This window comes from Protopterus annectens, chromosome 2.part0, assembly GCF_019279795.1.
Source record: "Protopterus annectens isolate FY-2018-M chromosome 2.part0, PAN1.0, whole genome shotgun sequence".
Classification (NCBI taxonomy): domain Eukaryota; kingdom Metazoa; phylum Chordata; order Ceratodontiformes; family Protopteridae; genus Protopterus; species Protopterus annectens.
In genome coordinates, this window is record NC_056728.1 from 1168709762 (window position 1) to 1168729870 (window position 20109).

The window sequence follows — 20109 nt, forward strand, 5'->3', positions numbered from 1 at the left end:
AAGAAAAGAAGTCTGAAAGTATGTAATCTTTCCTACAAACCTGACTACTATGTGTTTATAGTAATTACTATTTGCTAGCAGACTAAGGTACACTTCCAAACCTAGGTTAGCCAGCAGCCTTATCCCCCTCTCTACCATCTGCCGCTTCACTCTCTCTATAAATTCTATTGTACTGCCTGCAATTCTGTGTCTCCCTATATAGTCTTTTTCTTTCCAGACATCTAGGAATCTCTTACTTATCTTTTTCCTTACACATCCTTATGACCATTCCCTCTGCCTAGATCTTTCCCCTCTCACTTCTACTATCATTTTCCCTTAGTAAACTGTCTGTCTCTATTACTGCCACCACTATAGCATTTTCTTGACTTTATTCAGACCAGTAAACTTATCTCTCCCTCTAGCTTTAAGCATTTCTCTGACTGATTGTTTTCTCACTTGATGCCAAACACTCGTCTTGCCTCTACCCGCTCCATTCGCCCTGCGGGCTCACTCCGCTCCCCTACCCTACCCCCAATTCCCACCCACCCCCAGTGTACTTGACCTTATACTTCCCTAACCACATCCTCAGCCCTAATATACCAATTACCTCTCTTTACAAACTCCATATCAATTAACACACCTGTTCACCTTTTAATTAGCCATAACCTTCCACACCCACTCTCATCTATTTTCCCTAAGCACTCCACTTATCATAACTACACTTCAATTTTTCTTTTTCTTTTTTTAGACAAACCTCCACACCCTACACCTCTAACTATGTATAATCATCATCAGCCTTTTTCCCCAACATTCTTTTCTTATCCATTGGGCTCACCTTATTACTTACAACTCATTACCTTACTTCCTATGAATTCTCAGCCTTTGCTACATTTTTTCATCTCCCAAGACAGACTCACCCTTTCTCTCCTAGCACCTCTTTTACACACTGTAACATAACATCCTATTCAACCTTCATTCTACCACAGTTTCATAGACTAACCCATATTAAATACCTACAAATGAAAAAAGGACACCTCTCTCTTTATAAATTGTTTAAACTAACACTTAACCCTCATAACTGCTTACTTCTACACGGTGACATTCACCCAAACCCTGGTCATAATTTCTTCACCCCAAATACTCTATTAGCCCCTACTACCACTCCCCTAAATGTCCTAAAAATCCCTAACTCTCTACTTATAGGTCAACTCAATATAAGAAGTGTGAATAACAAAATAACCCAACTTCATGCCCTATTAGACATCTATTCCCTTGACATCTTATGCCTTACTGAAACATGGCTTAAACCTACAACGAAAGATAATGACATTGTCCCTCCAGGCTATAACATTCTCAGACTAGACCATTTAAATAAATAGGGAGGTGGAGTAGCAATACTGTTCAAATTTGAACTGAAGATCACATCACTAGTTATGCGACCTCCTCCTCCTAATAACTCTGAAATCTTAACCTCGAAGCTCCAAATTAATGCTAAAAAATCAATATACATTATCTGCTCTTACATCCCCCCTGGGAACAATATTAGTACTCTCGAAAATACCCTAAACTGGCTTTCAATATCCCTACCACAAGAAACCATACTCCTTGGTGACTTTAATATTGATTGGAATAGCTGTACATCTCCCACTACGCATATAAACCTCTTTGGCTTCCACCAAACCATTACCTTCCCAATCAGGATCCACAAACCTAACAAAAAACAAACTACCTTAGATTGGATTCTAGTAAATAAGAACCCCCATCTTTATCAAACAGGTATACTCCCTGACAATATTAGTGACCATTCTCTTACTTACATCACTAGGCAAAATATCCACTTTCATAATCTAATAGCTTTTAGAACTACCAGAAACAAAAAATATTTCAACCCAAGTAATTTTCAAGCTGAGCTTAAAGCTTGCAACTGGTCAACCCTAAAATACCTACCTCTTGACAAAGCCATTTCACACTTTAACAAAACATTCTTGCAGATCCTTGAGCAACATGCTCCCACTTGTACTGTCAGAACAAAAAATAAACCAGCCCCCTGGCTGTCTAAAGACACAAGGCTAAACATGCAATTAAGGAACAAACTCTGATCCAAATGGAGAAAAACTAGAAACCCAATAGATCACCTAAACTTTAGACAAATTCGTAATTCCACAAAAAAATCCATAATCCTTGACAAAAAAAACTTCTACCTCAAATTCCAACAAAACCAACAAAATAATCCGCAAAATTTTTGGTCAGGTATCAACAAAGTACTCCACCCAGGACAGTCCAAAACACCTACCCCCTCAAACCTAACCCAAACCTCTCCCAACCATATAGCCAACACCTTTAATAAATATTTCTCTGAAACAGTCCAAGCACTAGCAACCACCTTACCACCTACTTCCACCACTAAATTTCCCTCACTAACCAAATTACCCCAGCCTTTTAACCTTCACCCTGTCCCAACATCTTTGATACACTCCTTGCTTCTTAAACTAAAACCATGTACACCATCAGCTGACCTGCTCCCAGCTGAATTCCTGCAAGTCACAGCTAGTGTACTTGCCTACCCTATTTCTATCCTAATAAACAGAACCATCTCTGAATCTTATGTCCCATCCATCTGGAAAATCTCCCATATCATCCCTCTGCATAAGGGTGGCACCTCAAATGAATTATCTAACTTCCGCCCAATAGCCCTTCTCTCCCCCCTTGCAAAAATTATGGAGTGATGCATCCATCGGCAATTACTTCAGTATCTCCTACAAACCAACCTTCTAGTTGACTGCCAGCATGGTTTCAGGCCTCACCATAGTACCACAACAGCTCTTCTATCCTTTACAGATAGCATTAATAAAAACAGGAATACTAACCTTCTATCTTCTGCTCTTTTCATAGATCTCTCAAAGGCCTTTGATATGGTTAACCACCAAATACTATTAAGTATACTTGAATCACTTTCCCATAACCATCAACTAGTAAAATGGTTCCAATCCTACCTTGAAAACAAGAAACAAGCAGTCCTCTGGGAAAAGAATCTATCTTCTCAGCTTCCTATCACCCTTGGTGTCCCTCAAGGATCTATTCTTGGACCTCTCCTTTTCACAATTTTCATTAATGATCTAAAAACTTCCCTTCCACAAACTACATGCATACAATATGCTGGCGATTCAACTCTGGTAAGCGCCGCATCCTCCCCTGCTGAATTACAGGCTAACACACAAACTGTCTTTACTTTAGTGGAAAACTGGTTCCATCAACGTTGTCTCCTCCTGAACCCTAAAAAAAATGAATTACTGCTATTTACTCCCACACAGAAATCCCCCTCTATCAATTTCACAGTAAAATCAAACAATGGCACATTAATAGCCCCTGAAACCACCACCAAACTCCTCGGTGTATTAATAGATAACCATCTCACCTTTGACTCACACATTAACGCTAGTATTAAATCAGTAATTAGAAAACTTGGATTCCTCTACAGAATCAGACCATTTCTTACAGAGTCAGCAAAGATCTCTATTGCCCAAACCCACCTTATTTCCACCCTACTCTATGCCTCACCTATATATACCAACCTATCCAAAACTAATCTAAATAAACTAGCAACCACCTACAACAACATAGCTAAATTTGCCACTGGTACTCCCTTCCGTACTCAACACTGCCTTAACCTTAGACATCTCAGATGGCTGGAAGTACAAAACCAACTAGTTTACCAGCAACTCATTTTTATTCACAAGATTTTACATCATCCTTCAAACACTCCCATACTATGTAACCTAGTAAATTCTTATAAAAACCTTCCTACCCTAAGATCAGCTAAAAAACTACAAGTCGCCACTACCAAATCCTTTAACAAAGCTGGAGACTGCCTATTCTCAAATGCAGTTGCCAATTCATGGAACAAACTTCCAAATGAGATCACATCCCTTACTTCCACCAACCTTTTCAAGAATCAGCTGAAAAACTTCATTAAAGCCAAATGGCTTTGCCCCTGCTCTCAGCCTGACTGATACTTATTTCTTCCTCTTTCTACTCTAACTCTCAAACTGGATTTCTTTTGCTGAAACTCCTCTACCTTCCATATATGGCATGTTTAAACTTCTTGCTCTCTTTTTTGTATCTCCCCACTATGCTATTTTTATTTTTGTATTTTTATGCTTACTGAAACTGAACTAGAACTACTTTTTTTGGCTGTCAAAAAGGGAAAGAGAAAAAAAAAATTTATTTTTGCTGGGAATCAATTGTTTACTCATGTAATTATTCTCGTATTTAACTTTTTTCCTTGGGGACTATACAATTATTTTTTGTAATTGCTATTTCTTGTGGATTATTTGTATAAATGTTTCTTTTTTCTGTCCTTGTTATTGTCTCGGAGCTTTTCTCCTCGGGCCTCTACTGAAAATGGACATATATCCAGTTAGACTAGCCCGGTCAACAAATGTAAAATAAATAAAAAATAAAAATACTAAGCTGTTGGTCCAGTGGACCAGTTGTAGCCTACTCACATGAGAATGCCCATCCAGTCATCCAGGTTATGTTTGAAAATGTTCAGGGAGCTACTGTGCTTTATTTCCAAGTGGAGTCTATTCCATAAATGAAGTATTCTTGGTGATATATATCTATCATTGTGACAAGTCCTATTAATGTTACAGTGAAAGTTTAGATCTCCTGAGCATATATTTGGATCTCCCGAGCATGTCTTTAGATCTCCCAAGCATGTCTTTAGAATGTTATTAGTTTTGCAGATGTGTAAGAGGGTACATAGAACCAGATCTTTCAAAGTGCTGCAGGCAGGGGAGGTGTTCTTTCTCAAGAGTCAATAAGAAATGGAAAAGAATGAAATTGCAATTAAGGCAGTAAGGGTAGTTCAAGGAAGACATGCCCTTGATTGTTTTACTAAAGAAACACTGCAGTCTCTTTTGCTGGTTCATATGCTTAGATAAGCACATACCAAAGAGGGAATTATACTCAAAAATTATTATATTAATCTTAATAAGGGAGGAGTAAAAAAATCTAACTATGATTTTTAGAACTGAGAGGATTTAAGTGTGATACATGGAAATATATACTTCTCCAAAATTGCCCAGTCACAGAATATTCCTTATTTGCCGAGGTACAAAAATCTAGGAGTTATTATATAAAAGTAATTGGGGTGTGAAGGGTGCAACTTCTCATATCAGGGGTGCAGAGACCTGCACCCTGCAAAAAACTATTTAAACGTGTGTCAACAAGTTTCAAAGTATGCTCTTCCTTGTATTGAATTGCACTTAAAATGTCATTGGTTTGGGACTCCCATTATAAAGTCTCAAAGTGGGGGCTGAAGAAAAGGTGGAGCTTGTTAACTTCTTACAAAGTCACCCATTCATCAGCATGGAAAGTCAATGTTTGAAAGTCACTATTCAAGGGCATTTTTGGTCAAAATGATCTGTATTTATGACATAAATGGCTAAGATGCACTTCTAAAAAGAAGGTTCATGTGAACATATTTTCAGCATTGTAATATCATTTTTAGCATTTCTGAATTTATGAATTCAGGAAATGAAGGTAAGATAAATGAAACACTGCAGCCAGCTCAGGGACTTTAAATAATGGCACATGGATAAATCCCAGTTAATATTTCTAATTTTCACACAGCTAAAAAAATATATTGCAGTAATGGAAAAGCAACATCATGTTTGTGTCTTTCGGCTTTTCACGGTTAGGGGTCACCACAGCGGAACTCCGGTCCGCTAATGATTGGTAGTGGATTTTTACATACCGGGTTACCAGCCCTGACACACAACCTTCAACGAAGGCACGCCCCATTCATGTATGCCTCCACACAGAAGACGCTCTAGCTGAGAATCGAACGGGACAACGTCTTGCTATGAGGTGACAACCCTACCGCAGCACCACCACCGCAGTAATGGAAAAGCAACATCATACTTTCACAAAATGAAGTACAACTCTTTGTTAAAGGAATGTTATATGTTACTTCTCTGCTTACTACTTTTCAACCAAATTTTCTTTAAAACCCTCGGTAACTAGTTAGTACATACCTTCCACATTTTAATTATGTACTCTCCTCTTCCCAAGTGGCTAACTGAAATTATACCTTTATACTTGATAAGCATCTTATTTATTTCCTCTTTTTTGCTCCTGGTAATTCTCAAGTACCCACAATGCACAGCAAATAATGACTAGAACTACTCTAAAGAAAACACTGAAGTATATTATGTGGTAGCAAAAATGCATATAAATAGTTTTTCTTTTTTTGTGTACCTAAAAATATCATGGGTGTTATTATGCCCTTTAGTTTCTTGTCTTCAAACTGTGTTTTTCCAAACCATATTTTACAAGAAAAATATACTAAAACTATTTTTACAAAATGTAAATAAGTAAAATAATCATAAATGCAGTTCAATCTGAATTAAACTATCAATGAGCTGTATGTTTACTATAAGAATGGATGATATACTGTTATATCACAATACCTAAAGCATGAGAGACACACATTTACACCATCAACAGAAGTGGAACCTCACAGAAAATCTGAGATGGATGGTAATGAAATGTTGATCTTGGACAATAGAGGGGAAGAGACAATAAGTTGTAAACATTTCTCATACCTAATTTTGTACAAAAAGCTGAACCTTTAAAAAGCCCTTATCACAACTTTTAGTATGAATGTCAAAGTTCTGTAAGAAAACTTGTACTCTTTCTACCTATTAATCAGTGCTGTTTAGCGCATATCATATAGAAAGTTGAAGATCTTCATAACAGTGGTCTTGCATTTCTTAACCTGTTCTCAATGTAATATAATGCCCTGTACCTCATACTAGCCTTATTATTGAGACTATAGCCAATTATTTCTCATACACATTGTCTACATAGCAGTTCATGACACTGGAATGCAGAACTGTATTCCCCCAAAATGTTCATCTGCATAACTAAAATATACAGGAGAGTATATCCTTACATTGGGTATTGCAGATATATAGACATTTTTATCACAACTTTGCATTTTATTAAACATTTATTATAACTATGTTCATCTTTAAAGAGAATTCTATGAGTACTCAACTCTGTTTATAAAATCAATCAATAAATAAATAAAATACATGCATGGCACACATAATAAATGCGTACTCACACCACACAAAACAATCACATAAATCAACCTATCACGAGAATTAAAATCAGCAAAATTAGAATAAAAGGTATTATATGAAACAAACTGCAAATAAAATGAAACACAAACTGCTACTAGTGAACTGGAAAATCTAACATTACTGGCAAAACAAAACAAAAACTAACAATCTGCACTAAATAATATTAAGCTCATTACAACGCAGGGCTATATTACATTTCCAACATAGGTTCATAGGTAGGTACTAGGTTATCTGCGCAAAGGCATTTATAAGCCTAGCCAGAATGTGTTGGCTTTCGCCGCCCCCTTAGCAAAATCCTCACCTTACTACCAAAACAATGCTATAGACTTAGAACATTAAAAAATGACAATTTACTAGAAAGTGACTCAATAGATTTTACAAGGTATTTGTATCAGGTTGCAAGACATCAACATAAAGATAAAGAAAATAGTCAACAGACAGCATTCATAAGGGATACCAGCAGCAATCTGCTCACCAGTCCAGAAGGCATCAAGGATAGATGGAAGGGGTACTTTAACAAGCTTCTGAGTGAAAAAAAAGAAAAAAACAACAGAAGCTGTACTGACACATGCACAGCCTATGATGAAAGAGGAAAGGGGACCCACTCTGAAAGTATGAAGTATGACAATTAAAAAGATATCAGGGAAACTGGCCCACTCAGCTAAAGCCACAGCAAATGTGATCAAGACCCCACTGTGTGAGGCAGAAATGGATCTTGAGGGTATTTATCATGGTGCGGAGGGGAAAGGTGTATCCCAGATGACTGCAGAATAAGCATTTTATGCCAGTATACAAGAACAAAGGAAATATTTACAACTATAGGCAGCACCAAAGCATAGACACCTGATACACTGCATGAAAATGATGGGAGAGTGTGACTGATTAATGAATATGCAGTGCAATAAAAGGAATGATGGAAGATGAGCAGCGAGACAGCGAGAGAAGAGAAACAATGGAGATGGGCTTTCCTGGACATGGAGAAAGAATGTGTCTATATATCGAGAAAGCAGATATGGACAGTCCTACAATGGTGTGAATTTCAAGACTCAGAAGAATTACTGAAGTTTGTTACGAAGTTCCAATGACACAAGTGGAAACAGTGTTGATACGCACAGTGGGATTCCCATTGGGAGTGGGTGAGCATCAGGGTTAAGCTTTGAGCTCACTCAAGGTCACACTGGGGATGGACTATCAGTCAACAGGTCAGAGGGGACAGATCACCAAACACCCTGTATGCAAACAATGTGACACCACAAGCACTCTGAACAGGGACTTCAGCAAACAATTTGGGACTGGAATTCAAATCTGAAGGCACACACGAAACTAAATACAGACAAGACAATGGTCATGGCAAAAATGGGTCATATCAAAAGAAGCTGAACTTGAGTTAGAATGGAAAGTAATGGATCAGCTTAATATTTTTAGGTATCTGGGAGATGTGGTTGAAGAGAAGGAACATCTGAATATGAAACTCAAAGCTAGAATCAGATGTGCTTCAGCCAATGGGCACAAAGTTTCAGGTGTAGTATGTGACAGAAAAATGTCAAAGATGCTGAAAAGCAAGGGGAACTAAAACAATGGTGTGACTATTTCTTCTGTATGGCACAGCAACCTAAGATATGATGAAGAGGAAGAGTCTGAGATGGGTATAGGATGCACATAGTGGGACACACAAAGCAGCGAAGACACCAGAGCTGAATTAAAAATAGCCCAAGTTGCAGAGAAGGTCAAGGAGAACAGATTAAAGTGGTTCAATCACAGGTGCAGAAAAGCATAAGATAATTTGATAAAATAGATTTGAGAGAGACAAGAAGAAGGCATGAGGTGATGAGGGTGCACAGTCAAGGGATGGCCACACTGTGTGAGAAACCTGTGACAGGAGAACATGACAGTCAAAGAAGGTAGGACAGTGGCACAGAATCAATAAAGGCAGGAACAAATGAAGCAACACCCTGACTCATACCAGTCAAATTTTACTTCTAGAGTTACAGACAAAGCAAAACATATTTACGAAAAAGGTTGCAAATGAGGGACACGTTTTAAATGCTGGTACTATTAACTCAGAAATTCTCAAAACAATTTCCTGTTTTAGGAGGGATGGAGCAAACATTTTAGAACAAATTAGAGGTATCTAGCTAAGATCCAGAAAGCTGAAAGGAATGTCATGACCCCCATGTAAAAAGTGAAGAAAGGGTGATGATGATGGTGGTGGGCATTGAGGAAGATTCTAGTATAGTATAGCTTGTTCTTAAAAGGGGGCACTTAAAAGTTTATTTTCATTCTGAGTAAAACCTGTTATTTGTTTGTCCCCACATTCTATAACCATTCTGGGTTTATAAACTCACTTTGGATATTGATTTATCCTCTTCTCATGTTGATTAAATTTCAGCCACTCTATTATAGGTTCATAGGTACTTACTGGGCTATTGATCTGTGAGTATCAATATATTTTTATATGAATAATCCTGAGGAGGGCAGAACAAAGATGGGGGATCCACCTTGGATCCCGGGAACTACCATCCCATCAGTCTGATGAGCCTGATCTGCAAGGGCATGGAACGCATTATCATGGAACTTATAAACAAAGACATTGGCAACCTTTAAACACTGGACCCCACCAAGTTTGGGTTTGTGAAGGGCCGATCTTGTCTCCTGAAGCTGACTTGACTGCCTTCGACACCACCCCCCACTCTGGAATCATAGATAAACTTACTAAGCTGGGCATAAATCCCTATGGCACTCGATGAGTTGCTATCTGGTTTACTGACAGAACCCAGACTGTAAAAGTAGCCGACTCCAAATCCAGCTCCAGACAAGTAACAAGTGGAGTACTTCAGGGTTCAGTCCTGGGACCGCTCTTGTTCGGCATCTACTTCTTTGAAGTACAGGCCAACACTAAGAGACTCTGGCTAACAAAGTTCTTAGATGACTGCAAACTGGGAGCCATTATCGAATCCCCAAATTATGTGGATATTCTACAAAAGGGCCTTACAGAAACAGATGCTTGGTGCCAGAGCCATGGGCTCAAGCTTAATGCCAGGAAATGTATAGTTATCCCCTTTGGGAAAAACCATGTACCCATGAATTACCACATAGGTGGCAGTACACTAAACACTGAAAGTGTGATGAGAGACTTAGGGACACAGGTGGACAGTGGTCTCACCATCGATAACCACATCACCACAACAGTCAGGAAATCCTTCTATGTGGCACACCTCATCACTAAGGGCTTTTTATCCAGAAAAAAAGGAGGTCATTGTCCCACTGTACTCATCCCTCATTAGACCCATTATAGAGTACAACACCCCATTTGGTATGTACCTCACAAGACATCAGCAACAGCTGGAAAGGCCACAGAAATACCTCACTAAAAGAATCACAAGCCTAAAGCAGATTCCCTATGCTGACCATCTAAAAAAACTCTAGGTATACTCTGTGGCACATCGTCTACTCAGAGGTGATCTCTGCTTAACATACAAGGCCATGTCAAACCCTGAGCTGTTGGACATGCTCCATGTAAAGAAATCCCAATCACTCAAGCCACACACTCCAGGGATCTAAACCTTGTTATCACAATGAACAAAACATGCTGGAGGGATAGGTTCCAAACCCAGAGACTCCCCATACTCTGGAACAGACATACATGTCGAGCAGAGCGTCTCCTTGGCCCTCTTCAAAAGGAACCTTGACGATTGGATGGGAGATAGGAAATTCACCCCAGAGATCATGTCAGTTGCCCTGCTAGACAGGGGTCCAGGGAAGTAAATATTGTGGGAAGAAATATCCAGGGAATTGTTTGGCTAGGCTTGTATAGGTCCTAGGGCCGATAGCCTAGTACCAACCTATGAACCTATGAACATTTACTGCTTGCCCCTATTCATGAGGGACATGGGTAATAAACTGAGGTTGAATTTGTGGTTTCTCATCCATTTGTCCAAATTACATTTAAATAGCGTAAAAAAACTATTTTGCTTTATGTGAAGTGAAAGGTGGTTCCATAGAAGAGGTATTATTTGTGATACATGCCTATTCCTCCTGCTTGTTCCATTTATTTTGCAAAAGAAATTGATATCCCTTGAGTGGGTGTCCACTCAACCACTGACTTGCAAATGTATATTGACAGGATAGGGTCTGTTGAGGCTCTATTTATGAGGCAGAGGTCATCTCATAATAGCCTGTATGATACCAAGAAGACAGGTCATCACTCATTTTTACAAGATTAGACTTAGCATAATCTCTGAATACTGAGGTATTGGAAGAAGATTCCCACATTGGCTTTATGGTGAATGGACATAATCTGTGGTCTAGTTTGAGCAGGGAGTAAGTTACAATTGGTAGTGAGCAAAACTCCCCCTTACTGGCAAAGTCCAAGTCCAGGATTTTCTCACTCCATGGTTTGGGTGTGCACTAACTGGTCCAGAGAGTTTGTACTGATGAAGCTTAGAAATTTCTGGCCATACATGCTTGAAGATGCATAGGTCTCCCAGATAATGTAAGGGTAGTTAAAGTCTCCCAGGAGAATGGTGTTTTGTCATAATGCATAGGGACCACATACTGGATAGGTAGGAGGTATGGGTTCAGGGGACATAGTATGGGTCCTGTAGTTACCTATGATTTGGTAAGGGTTTTTAAACAATAAGTTGGACATGGAGAAGTTCCATGTCATTATCTTGCTTAATGAGTTTGGAGGTGATTGATTTTTTTAAGAATAAGAAGGCATCACTGCCTTTAGTGTCTTCATCTAATATGATTTGTCTGAATATGTGCTAGGCATTAAAGCCCTGCAGAGATAGAGTGCTCTCACTGATATTGAACCAAGCTGCTATGGAGATTCATATATCAAGGGTAAGGTGGCCTTGTAGGGTGGGGGAGTGGAAAAGAGTGGAGTTGAGCAACAATACCTTTATAGTATCAGGATTCTGTTTTGTTATGCTGGAAATTTTAGAAAACTGATGTTGCCTATAAAAGGCATTATGGGGGAGGGATGTTAAGGATTTTTCCAGTATAGGAAAGTGTTAGTGGAATAGGTACAACCTATCCCTGGCAAAGCAGTTAACACTCTCTACCATATCCTTGCAGTTAGATGTACATTGTATCCTCTCTGAATTATATCAGAAGCTAAGCCAATTATTGAAGTCAATAATCTTTAGTTCGCATTATGACATAATTCTTAGTGATGATAAAATGTTGCTCAAGGCTAGGTTCATACTTGTCTCTGGTGCATATTACGAGAGCTCCATCATGTCTCTTTTCATCTAGTCCAGGCAGTTACCCCTCAAGTCACATGTGTACCATGACAGTGCTACATGTGTACTTGTGGTGCAAGGGTTGACTGCATGCATGTAACAAATCCTGACACCTGATATGCAACAGGTTGTGAAGCTCTCCTTGCATGGCTTGCTGAGTGGTGCATCTGCGAGTCTCACTGTGGAGTCACCTTTGATTAGGATATTGGGTTGTGTGTAGATTTGCCTCTTTGATGTATGTTTCATGGTGGGTGCTCCCTGTGTTGTGTACTTGCTGAGGGTACTTATCTCTTAGGAGGTCTTTGTGGTTTAGGTTGTTTGCTGTTTTTGGGGGGTTCTTGTGCTAGCTCTTCCTCCAATAACATTATGTAACTACATAGGTATTGTCAGTAAACATAACACAATTGCAAGATTGTCTCAGTATGCTCATTTCATCCAAGCTAGGTACAGAGATGGTCAGAAAATGCAAGTCTATGGTTCTAGGTGCTTACTAATGTGGGCAGAATGAGGGGAGTAGTGCTTCTGATGTTTATATGTCTAAAACAAACACTCTTAAATAGACACATGAAGAGTAATGCTCAACTTAGCACAAACCTTGACCTCTTTTTATAACTTCTGAGTGTTTAAGTACACTAGAAATTTGTGGAGTAGATTGTCTAGAAAAATGTACGGTTTTAAATGCCTTGTGTGCAGTGCACAATTAAATGCATGATGAGCAGTACTGCAGCAATGGGCAAATGCAAACAATTTATAGCAACACAATAAAACTGAAAAAAAAGCTGAAAATATCCAATCAAGCCCACTGGAGAGTTCAAGGTTCAAAAGCAATCAAACTAATGTTTGTTTCTATGTGTATGGGGAGCTATCACAAATCAACAGTTATTGAAAGGAACACAGCAAAAACAGCTTAGGATGATGGGCTACTTCTCTCTGTAGTGGAAGGGGCTATAATTGCCTTAAAGCAAACACAAGTCCTGAGCTAGCATGACTGTCAATCACCACATAAGAGAGAAACTAGGGTTTAATACCAACAATTAGACCACTTAAATTACTCAATACAGTGCCGTTATTTACTGTAACTACTGACATAGACTTAAAAACCAGAAAATTAAAATGAATGTAAAAACAGATTAAGAAATTAAAGGTTTTCACTTATCTTTGTGCTGTATGTAGTAAAGCTATCACAAATCAGCAGCATTTGAAAAAGAAACGTATTCCTGTATTCTCTCTCTCTCCTACTTGTTTCTCATTCACTGGTCTTCAGTATTGATCCTGCTTTTTACTGTACCACTAACAGTTATTTTAAAATAGAGTTTAATTTTAAATAAACATTCTAACATTGCATGGCCCCAGCATTGGTCAGGTCAGTTACTCAATACATCACTTTGTGATGTATCTCACTTAACATATCAAACAATTAGAAAGACTCCAAAGGTTCCCAACCAATAAGATCAGAGGCCTAAAGTTGCTGGGCTACCAAAAGAGACTGGAAGCTCTAGCCATACATTCTATTTCTTACAGACTTTTGCAGGGAGCTCTCTGTCTCACTTACCATACCATTAGAGATCCAATCATCCTGGACATCCTGTTTTTTTGCACATTCAGTTTCTACACTAATAATAGAAACAGGGACCCAAATATTCACCAACATTTAAATAAAACATAGTGGAGGGACTGGTTTATAACACGGTACCTTTCAAACCTCTGGAATAAACTACCCATGCATGTTAAACAATGTGACTCACTATCTTCTATTAAAAATAACCAAGATGACTGGATGGGTTCACAAATTTACTCCAGGATTGACTGGTATCTGGAGAAAGGAGGTGCATTGTGGAAGAGGGTACTGGCAACGTGTGAATGATCAAGAAACTCTGTAGCCTCAAAGAATGTCACAGCGAAATTACAATATCAGTAATATACAGCACAGTTTATTCCTGCAAATGTTGGATAAACAATGCAGAGGTTATTATTTTGATCACAATTATTTGGGATCTTGTGCAATATCAAAATGCAAAAATGTATCCATTATTAAAATAATAAGCTATCAGCTAGAAAGCGTTGCCCAGCTGTACCTGCTGTTTATCATGTTACTCCAGTATCACAGCCATTTCCTTCCTGGTACTGCATCTTTAATGAGTTTTTAAGTGCAGTCTGGCTAGCACATGTGGATCTATTAACAGCTGTATTAAAAACGGAAAGTTTATGACTAGTGTTCTAGAGAAAAATAAATGCCAGATTGAAAACACCAGACAACTGCTACCTTAAAAATGGAAGGATAAACTGAAGATTTTTTATCAGGATGTTTTGAAGTACAGGTAATTGACAATATCATTTAGGGTTCTATTTTATTGTTGAATTACAAACATTTATATGTCATACGTTACCTTTTTCCTGCATGCATCAAATCAAATGCTTCATTGATTTTTTCCAAAGTCAGCGTGAAAGTCACAAAATCGTCAATCTTGATTTTCTTTGCAATACAGTCAGACACAAGTTTGGGAACATCTGTTACTCCTTTCCAGCCTATTGGACAAATACAATCAGTACAAGTATTCCACTGTTGTGTTTAATTATTTTATTTCAGTTTATTTCACAAAGACACACACACACACACACACACACACACACACACACACACAGACAAAATGACACACTTTCAGGAATATTTTAATTGTTTTAATTTTTCATTTGTGTTAGGGGATATTTTAGCTAGTGCATGTGAAATATATATTCCCCACAGATACAGACACATATATAGGCAATCACACCACAATACTAATGCTGCTCTGTTGACTGAAGCACACATATCCAATATAGGGGCAGGTCTAATTTAGGGTCATTCCCAGAAACCTTTAGTTCATGTGATGAATACAAAGAAGCAAACTCAGAAGGGTATGCCTAGGCAAAGATTAGTCAAGTTTTAAGTGTATGTATACCAGAGACACCAAGTGAATTACTTCTCAGGACTGTCAGATGATGACGTTTACTTTATTATCATTTCCCTCTTTACTCCTAACCCAGTTTTCATCCCGATTCTATGGAAGTGCAGAACTCATGTAGCTGAGTGGAAGACATTCATTACATTGAAAGCTGACAATAGCGAAACACAAACGACTGATCTCAGAAGGATGAAACACAGAAATCAAGATTATGTGCATCTGCCTTTTTTAGCAGCACTAAAAAGCAGAGTGCTGTGTGAGATCAAATTACTTTTTCCTTTCCATACTACAGTGCAAAGTCCAAGTTGGTATATATATATATATATATATATATATATATATATATATATCAGCTAGAGCGTCTTCTGCGTGGAGACATACGTGAATGGGTTGTGCGTCATGGCTGGTAACTCGGCACGTAAAAATCAACTAACAATCATTAGTGGACCGGAGTTCCACTGTGGCGACCACTAACCGGGAAAAGCCGAAAGACAAAAAAAAAAAAATATATATATATATATCAATGTGCAAACTGCTACCCAAAGGTCCTCACCAAGAAAACCAAAAATAATCAGGAAAAAACTACAACATGGAACCACCACGGCTCTAAAATCTAGTATAAATTTGTTCAGAGGTAAAACAGGATAAGCGCTTTCACGTGAACAACTCACGCTTCATCAGATCTTACAAAAGAACAAACCACACAATTTAAATACCAAAGTATCACCTCAATTAATTAAAATAACTCACAACAATTAGTCAATTTAGATGAAACCAATTAAAACAAATTAAAAAGCTGAAAAGCTTTAAAGTGCAAGGCATAGGAACTGTCAAGCAGAAACCAGTTACCAGTTTCCTTCTTAACCTAATAACAAACTCATTTGTTCACTTAGTTATTTCAAGGACCGTGCCTCCAGTGCAGGTTTTATGCTGACACAATTATTAAGCCCAGGATGAATATGGGCATGTAGTCTCAGAATACACTTCAGCTCTATGGACTCCAGATGATTATTTAAGTTTCCCCCTTCTTGTTTTTATGTACAAGCGGTAAGGCCATAAAACTAAAACTATGTGAATTCAAAACAGCAACATGCTTTGCTAAAGCATTTTGAAGATGCATGTTTTTAATTAAGATAATTAAAGATGATTATATATCCTATCCTTCAACCTCCTATAGGTCTTACCAACATAGAAGCAATCACAGCACTTACAGCTAGCAAGGTACACTAAATTGCTACTGTCGCAGGTGGCATTAAACCTGGGAAAGAACTTAAAATCCAGAACAGGGTGACTGAAAAACTGTGTTATGGATATTGCACTACACATGTTGCAGTGTCCACAAGGGAAGGTGCCAAGTCTTGAATCCCAGACACTCATGCCATAACCCCCATGTTTGATTTTATCAAGTCACTACTTTCATAAAAGAAAAGCTTCTGCTTTATGTAACTAAAGATGGAAAAGTCAGAAAACTAGCTGCAGAAACATCTAACAAGTTAGCTTCAAGGCAGAGAGGGCTAAAGTCCTGTCTATGGTCAAAATGATCGGGGTTCAGTTAGTGGCCTGGATGCTACAGCTAATGAAGGTTACACAGCTGAATATATATTTATAAACCAATAATGATTTTGTTTGGTTTATAAATAAATATTCAGCTGTGTAACCTTCACTTGCAGTCAGAGTTGTGAACTTCTAATTTGGTTGGTTACAGCTGATAAGTTAAGAAAGTTGTGACAGACTGACATTACCTCACCCATCTTGGTGAACCTCACCCATCTTGGTGAAGAGGGGGATGTCTGGTCCTCTGCAAGGCAGACCCTCCTGGTGAAAAGAGTACATGCCTTCTAGATATGGGCCAGGGATGTGTATTTGTCCCTGCCAAGCTTTGAGGATACATTAGCTTTCTGGGGGACCGTGTTCAAAAACATGAATATACACACTGTTGAGAAAAGGCATAGGAGGGCCCAAGTGTTGCAAGTGTACTTGTCAACCAGCAGGATCGAGATTTGGGCCCTAAAGGAAAAAGAAATACATCACAGGTGTCTTGATGGTGCCTTCCAACAATTTGCTCTTAACATAAGAGGAACTGAAAGGGCTTATTGACTGTGGGATGGCTGACAGTCAGTATGTAGTACAGTGAAAATGGAAGAACACATTTTCTGGAGGAAGGAAAATGTGAATGTTAACTCCAAATAAGAATTATAAAATGCCACCTAACAGCTGTAAAGTGCAGCCTTTACTACAGGTTAAAGATATTCTCTTCAAGCAAACTGTATTCAAAAATTACACAAACACCACTTCTAGTAACTGTACAGATATTGTTTCAGGAGAGACCAAAACATCAGAAGTAATTTATCTGATAATCCTTACACAAGAAATTTCACAGATACACCCTGCAATGGCAGCAAACGCTTGGAAGTGTTTTATTTACTAGTCATGATAGCCTTAATAAGATTAAATACTCTGGTATGTATTCTGAGCTAAAGGACAGAATCTGGTATGTATTCTGAGCTAAAGGACAGAATCACCTGCTACATGACTGCAAAGGATCATGTTTTGAAATACATTATATGATGCAATAAAATGGCTAATTTTTACATTCATAGCTTTCAGTAAATGGGCATGAATGCCTATATTTCAGCAAACTAGTGGTGGGTGGTGTTGGTATTACTTTGCTGGTTAGCAGTGACAAGCTGGAGAATATAGACAGGCATTTCCACTTGACCTGCACCACTAAGATCAGCAGCTAAAAGTTAACAGTTACAGGTCTGTATAAACAAAAATACAAATCCATGACATTCAATACATGCTGCAGGCTCTCATATTCTCGTTGCATACTAAAGTCATGTGTGCAGATGGAACTTGTCTAGAGATGGTGAGCATCTTAAGATATCAGATGCAGATATCTGTCCAATGCTATCATTTACAGTGAAAGGATGATCTACACAACATGGTGTTCAGCCTGGATTCAGCACTGAATCTGCCCTTTTATCCTTCTTAAATACTATTAATCGTAGCAAAAAACAAGGACATTTCCATCACTGTTTTTCTCTTAGACCTAGCTAAGTCCTGTGATACCATCTCTCCTACTCTCCTCTTACAAAGACTGGCTAACCTGGATCTTGCACAAAACACATTAGAATGGTTCAAAAGTAATCTGCCTACTCAACAGCAAACTGTAAAATGATCCCAAGCAGTCCTACTTTTCTACGCAATAATATGGTGGTCCACTAGGATTAATAATTGGATCAATTCTATTCACTCTCTTTGTAAATGATATGCCTGCAAGATTCCTAGGGTCACTTTAGTAGAGTACTTCAATAGTACAGCTGTTATTTAGACTGCTAACTTTCTCAGTCTGTTGCTGCATTCCACACAGCTTAACCTTGAAAGTCTAGAACACTGGCTTAAAGGCTCAAATCTTTTACTAAATGACAATGAAACTAAACTAAAATATTCTTATTTGGCTTCCATGAAATCACAATTACATGTTAAAATAAACACATCAATTGAACAAGTCTCCCATGGCAAATTTTTAGGTATATTCATAGATCATAAACTATCCTTCAAGAAACATATGGACTATTTAAATATAAAAATTCACAAAAATGTAGGTATGTTATAAAAATTACAACCCCACCTAACAGAAACAACACAACTAAATACAACCTAAACTCTGTTGCTACCTATGTTACTTTTAGGATATTACATTATAAAGCATATTATATTAATTTATAATGATACAGATCCTTAATAGTGTTATAAAAAACATACATAAGCTAGAACAAATGTACAATAAAATTGCACAATACACTTCAAATGTCTCTAACAAAACTCATCATTATAAAGCCCCCTCATAAGATTACTTGGCTAGAGCTACAACACCTTTTAATTTAACCAGTTAAAAGACTCACATAAAATTCTATACAAACCCATATGTCTTTCCATCTCTAATTTACTTCAAAAATATAGAGTTTGCAGAGATTTAAGACTTCAGATCCAAAACCTCCTAAAAGCTGTCAAATCAAATGACCACTTTGGTGACTCTTTATACTCTGTTCATGTCGCCAAGCTGAGGAATTCCATTTCCCCAGACCTTAAGACATGAGAATGAACATTAAACATTTATGTAGATGTGGAAGACCTACCAACCCTCTGCTTAGGTCTATCCTTGTACTTTAATCCCATCCCCATCCAGCCCATCTCCAGCCCTTATCTGTTTTAGTTTCTCCCTCTCTTCCTGTATATTTAACTGTTGCCATATACTGCCAATGCATTTATCTGTTACCTCTGTTACTGATGTTTTCTATGTATGTATATATGTATGTATGTATGTATATATGTATGCATATATGTATGTATGTATGTATATATGTATGCATGTATGCATATATGTATGTATGTATGTATGTATTTGTAATTCTTTTCTGCATGCATCCAAGAATGTCCATGCACAGCTGATTTTTTGTTACCTCTGTTGAATATCTGTGGAGGTTTTCTTTCTGGGCCTGTGCTAAAAATGGGTTTTAAGCTAAGCTGGATTATTCCTGGCAAACAAATGGAAATAAATAAATACATACATATGTACATACATAAATAAATAAATAAAGGCCACAATGCCACACCAAATTTGGTATTTTGGCATGGCAAAGTAATTGTAGAACTGGGGACTAGAGTATTGGTTCTTTAACAGACTGCTAAAGCACATGAGTGATTTTATGCTAAGTATGCAAAGAAAAGGAAACTCCAAACAAGCCGGAGTATTGGAGTGTGAAGATGGAAATTTAGGTAATGGGA

At 38.0% G+C, this 20109-nt stretch overlaps 1 protein-coding gene across 1 annotated transcript in view; it reads right to left on the reverse strand.

Moving 5' to 3' along the window:
- Nucleotides 1–20109, reverse strand: part of LOC122793403 (alcohol dehydrogenase class-3-like) — a 279913-nt gene that overhangs the window by 12322 nt on the left and 247482 nt on the right. Inside the window, exon 8 of the mRNA XM_044061378.1 lies at nucleotides 14764–14902. Coding sequence (XP_043917313.1) covers nucleotides 14764–14902 — 139 coding nt within the window. The remainder of the gene's footprint in view (nucleotides 1–14763; nucleotides 14903–20109) is intronic.